The 2,959-nt window shown below is 38.2% G+C and overlaps 1 protein-coding gene across 1 annotated transcript; it reads left to right on the top strand.

Moving 5' to 3' along the window:
• The first annotated feature begins 216 nt into the window (after positions 1-216).
• LOC111651547 (heat shock 70 kDa protein 4-like) lies at positions 217-2,243 on the top strand. Its single transcript, XM_023401521.1, has 2 exons — positions 217-444; positions 1,219-2,243. The coding sequence occupies exons 1-2, from the start codon at positions 232-234 to the stop codon at positions 1,417-1,419; spliced, it is 414 nt and encodes a 137-aa protein (XP_023257289.1). The 5' UTR covers positions 217-231; the 3' UTR covers positions 1,420-2,243.
• Positions 2,244-2,959: the final 716 nt, after the last annotated feature.

The following is a 2,959-nucleotide window of genomic DNA, read 5'->3' as shown; positions in this document are numbered from 1 at the left end:
AGGCAAAGGTAAGCTGGCACAGAGAGCGGGTTTGTTCACTTATTAAAGTGATTGCTTAGTTGGAGTTTGTTGGTGATATATTAGAGCAGCACCTTTCACTGACTTCATTACTTCAGAGGTCTTGTAGGTGAAATGTATATATATGAAGCACTAAGATTATTTTAAAGCTATTTTAAGCGATTATAGGCTCGGTTATAATCACTTCCATTTATATCTTCTTCACTCACCGATATGAGCAGTCACAAAACGGGTTTCTTAAATTACCTGGGATTCTCTCAACAGGATGAACAGTACGATCACCTGGATGAGCTGGAGGTGACCCGGGTGGACAAGCAGGTGAACGAAGCCATGGTCTGGATGAACAGCAAAATGAACCAGCAGAACAGTCAGGACCTCACCCTGGATCCAGTGGTAAAAGTTGACGAGATCAAGGCCAAGGCTAAGGTACTGAGAAAGCACACATACACACTAAACGCCAAAAATGTTTAGGTAAATTGTTAAATAGGGGCTTTATTTCTCAACATCATCTTCGAGTTAGCCTTGGAAAACCAGCCTACAGGCCCCACTGTAATCATTGTAGAGTTCAGTAAGCATTTTATTGGGTTTAGGGGTAATGTAATTCACACCAGATTTGTGAGTAGTCTGGTTTCCTGCAGCCTTAATATCTAACACAGACACATGAAATTAAAAAGGAGGGGAGAAATGGAAAAAAAGTACCTACTTTTTCAGTGGGACCATCATTGGAGTGTTGCTTTATATTGTCATGTTTGTACATGAGAATGCAACTATAACAAGTAATCAAGGTAGTGCACGATCGTGTGATTTTTTTCTAACTTTTTGCACCCGGAGACTGTGACAGTCAGCTTTTCCTCCATGTTGTTTAAAACTTTGTACTTCCGTTTCCTCTGGAATCAAAATGATCAATATTGGCTCTCACTTGTTGCTTGCACAATGTCAGAGGAAATTTGCATAATATTGAGCGTTTCTCAACTTCATAGTGTAGCTGGATGCTTTTTGAATCTGTATGTGTTAATGTACTATAAGCCCTGCTGCGATTTTGTAGTAGCAGCAAAGAAGTGTGAAATAGTAAAACAAGTCTTCATTGTACAAATTGGCTGTAGAAATTGATGTAGCTTCATTTAAAACTGATCAAGTGAGCAAAAATGAAATCTGAAATAAACCCTTTTTCTACTGAATTCTTCCTTTTTCCCTGTTCAGGAGCTTTATACAGCCTGCAACCCTGTGGTGTCCAAACCCAAGCCCAAGGTGGAGCCTCCTAAGGAGGAGAAGACAGAGAACGGACCAGTCAATGGACAGGAGGGAACAGAGAGCCAGCCGTGCAACCCAGACAAAGCCACACCTGCAGGGACGGAACAGGAAACAGCAGAGAGCAAGCTCCCTCAAATGGACATTGACTAACTGTTGCAGCTGCTGCCCCTGAGCTTCACCTCCGTCTGTCCTGCTACTCGCCCCGATTCTGTTGTTCTTCTAAGATTGTTATTGATGACACAGTAGCCTCTCTCTCTTGAGGACACAGACAGCAGCATCCCTTATCAGTACTGTTCATCAGTTGGTCTCCTCGGCATGTCATTTCTCGTTTTCTTTGATGAATACAAAAATATTGCATAATATTAATATTGAATGGACTACTTTGACATAAAAGTTGTAAGTGTGGGATGGAAACTGCTTTCTCTGTGTTTCTTTGATGGCCATTATGTTAAAGATTGTTTTTATTCAGCAGCTCCTGAGCACATTTAAGCCAAGAATGTCCGATTTGAAGAACTGAAAGCAAAGTGGTTCTGTAGAGGAAAAGTAGTAATAAACACAGGATTCATGAAAATGTAAAATATTGCAGTATGTCTAAATCAGGTATAGATACAGTGGCTCTTGTAAACGAACATGGATTGTTCCAAATTGTACATGACAAATAGTGCATTTTTTTCACTACAAATAATTGTAACTGCTGAATTATTATGTATTTAGTTTAATAGGAAGGATGGAGTAATTGAGTTTAATTGTACTGTATGTTGAAACTAGATACTACAAGTTACTGTCATGCAGTATTTCATTGTTTGGCTTTTCTCATTCAAAAGCAATGGTCCGTCGGTTGTTCCCTGGTAGCCTTGTATTGTTTTTTTTTCTACTTAACAGTGTGAATGCTGGTCTAACAAATCACCTTCTGGGTGCTGCTGTTGTTGCCACGTCACAAAAAAAAGCAAAAATAAATCTTGTCCAAAAAAGCATATGATCTCAGAAATGAGTTATTGACATAGAATAGTCATTTATTGTTAATAGTGAACACAGTGGCTTTCACCTGCCTTCAGATTTTTGAGCAGATGAATGGAGTTTTCAGTTATTGGTTGGGATTGAATACCCAACAACACCATATAGCTCTGGAAACTGTAGACATTTACTTTTGGGATAGTGCCTTTCACTTGTCATGAAGGACACCTGTTAATGACAGCATAGATATGGTAGCTAGTCCTTGCTCTACCCTCCTTGGTAAAGTTGATGGTAAAAATTTTAGTAATTTTAAAAGAAAAAACAAAAGAAAGGTACTGGTTCCAATTTCATTGCTGGTTTTCTTAGTCCTCTGTGATAGTAAATGTAATTCAGACAAAACAGTTTAACTATGATGACCTCTACTGTGGAAAGATGAGATATATACATTTCTCACAACTTGATCATTAATCAAGAAAAATATATTAAATGACTAATTCCTCCTACTCCATAACAGAATATGTATGTCATTCCTGTACTCATATATTAACTTAAGTCAAAGTTCAAAGTTTTATCAGCAAAAGATGCTTGAAGATTCATAAGTGTACTGATCATGCAGAATGGCCCCTTTCAATATAAATGCATTATATTTATAGATCGTATATTCTGCAGCTAAAAACTGAACCTGCAAAGTAACTTCGGCTCCCAAATAAAGTGAAGTAAAAAAGTACATTAGTGG

Source organism: Seriola lalandi, unplaced genomic scaffold, assembly GCF_002814215.2.
Source record: "Seriola lalandi dorsalis isolate HSWRI2012SDOR001 ecotype SW California unplaced genomic scaffold, Sedor1 jcf7180001973251, whole genome shotgun sequence".
NCBI classification, from domain to species: Eukaryota; Metazoa; Chordata; class Actinopteri; order Carangiformes; family Carangidae; genus Seriola; species Seriola lalandi.
The sequence above is the reverse complement of the archived record's forward strand: the minus strand, read 5'-3'. Positions and strand labels throughout refer to the sequence as shown.

Bases quoted from the DNA above. Each gene is read 5' to 3' on its own strand.
- LOC111651547 (XM_023401521.1), top strand. From the start codon at position 232: ATGAGCAGTCACAAAACGGGTTTCTTAAATTACCTGGGATTCTCTCAA. The intron at 445-1,218 runs GTACTGAGAAAG...TTCCCTGTTCAG, and splicing joins AGATCAAGGCCAAGGCTAAG to GAGCTTTATACAGCCTGCAA.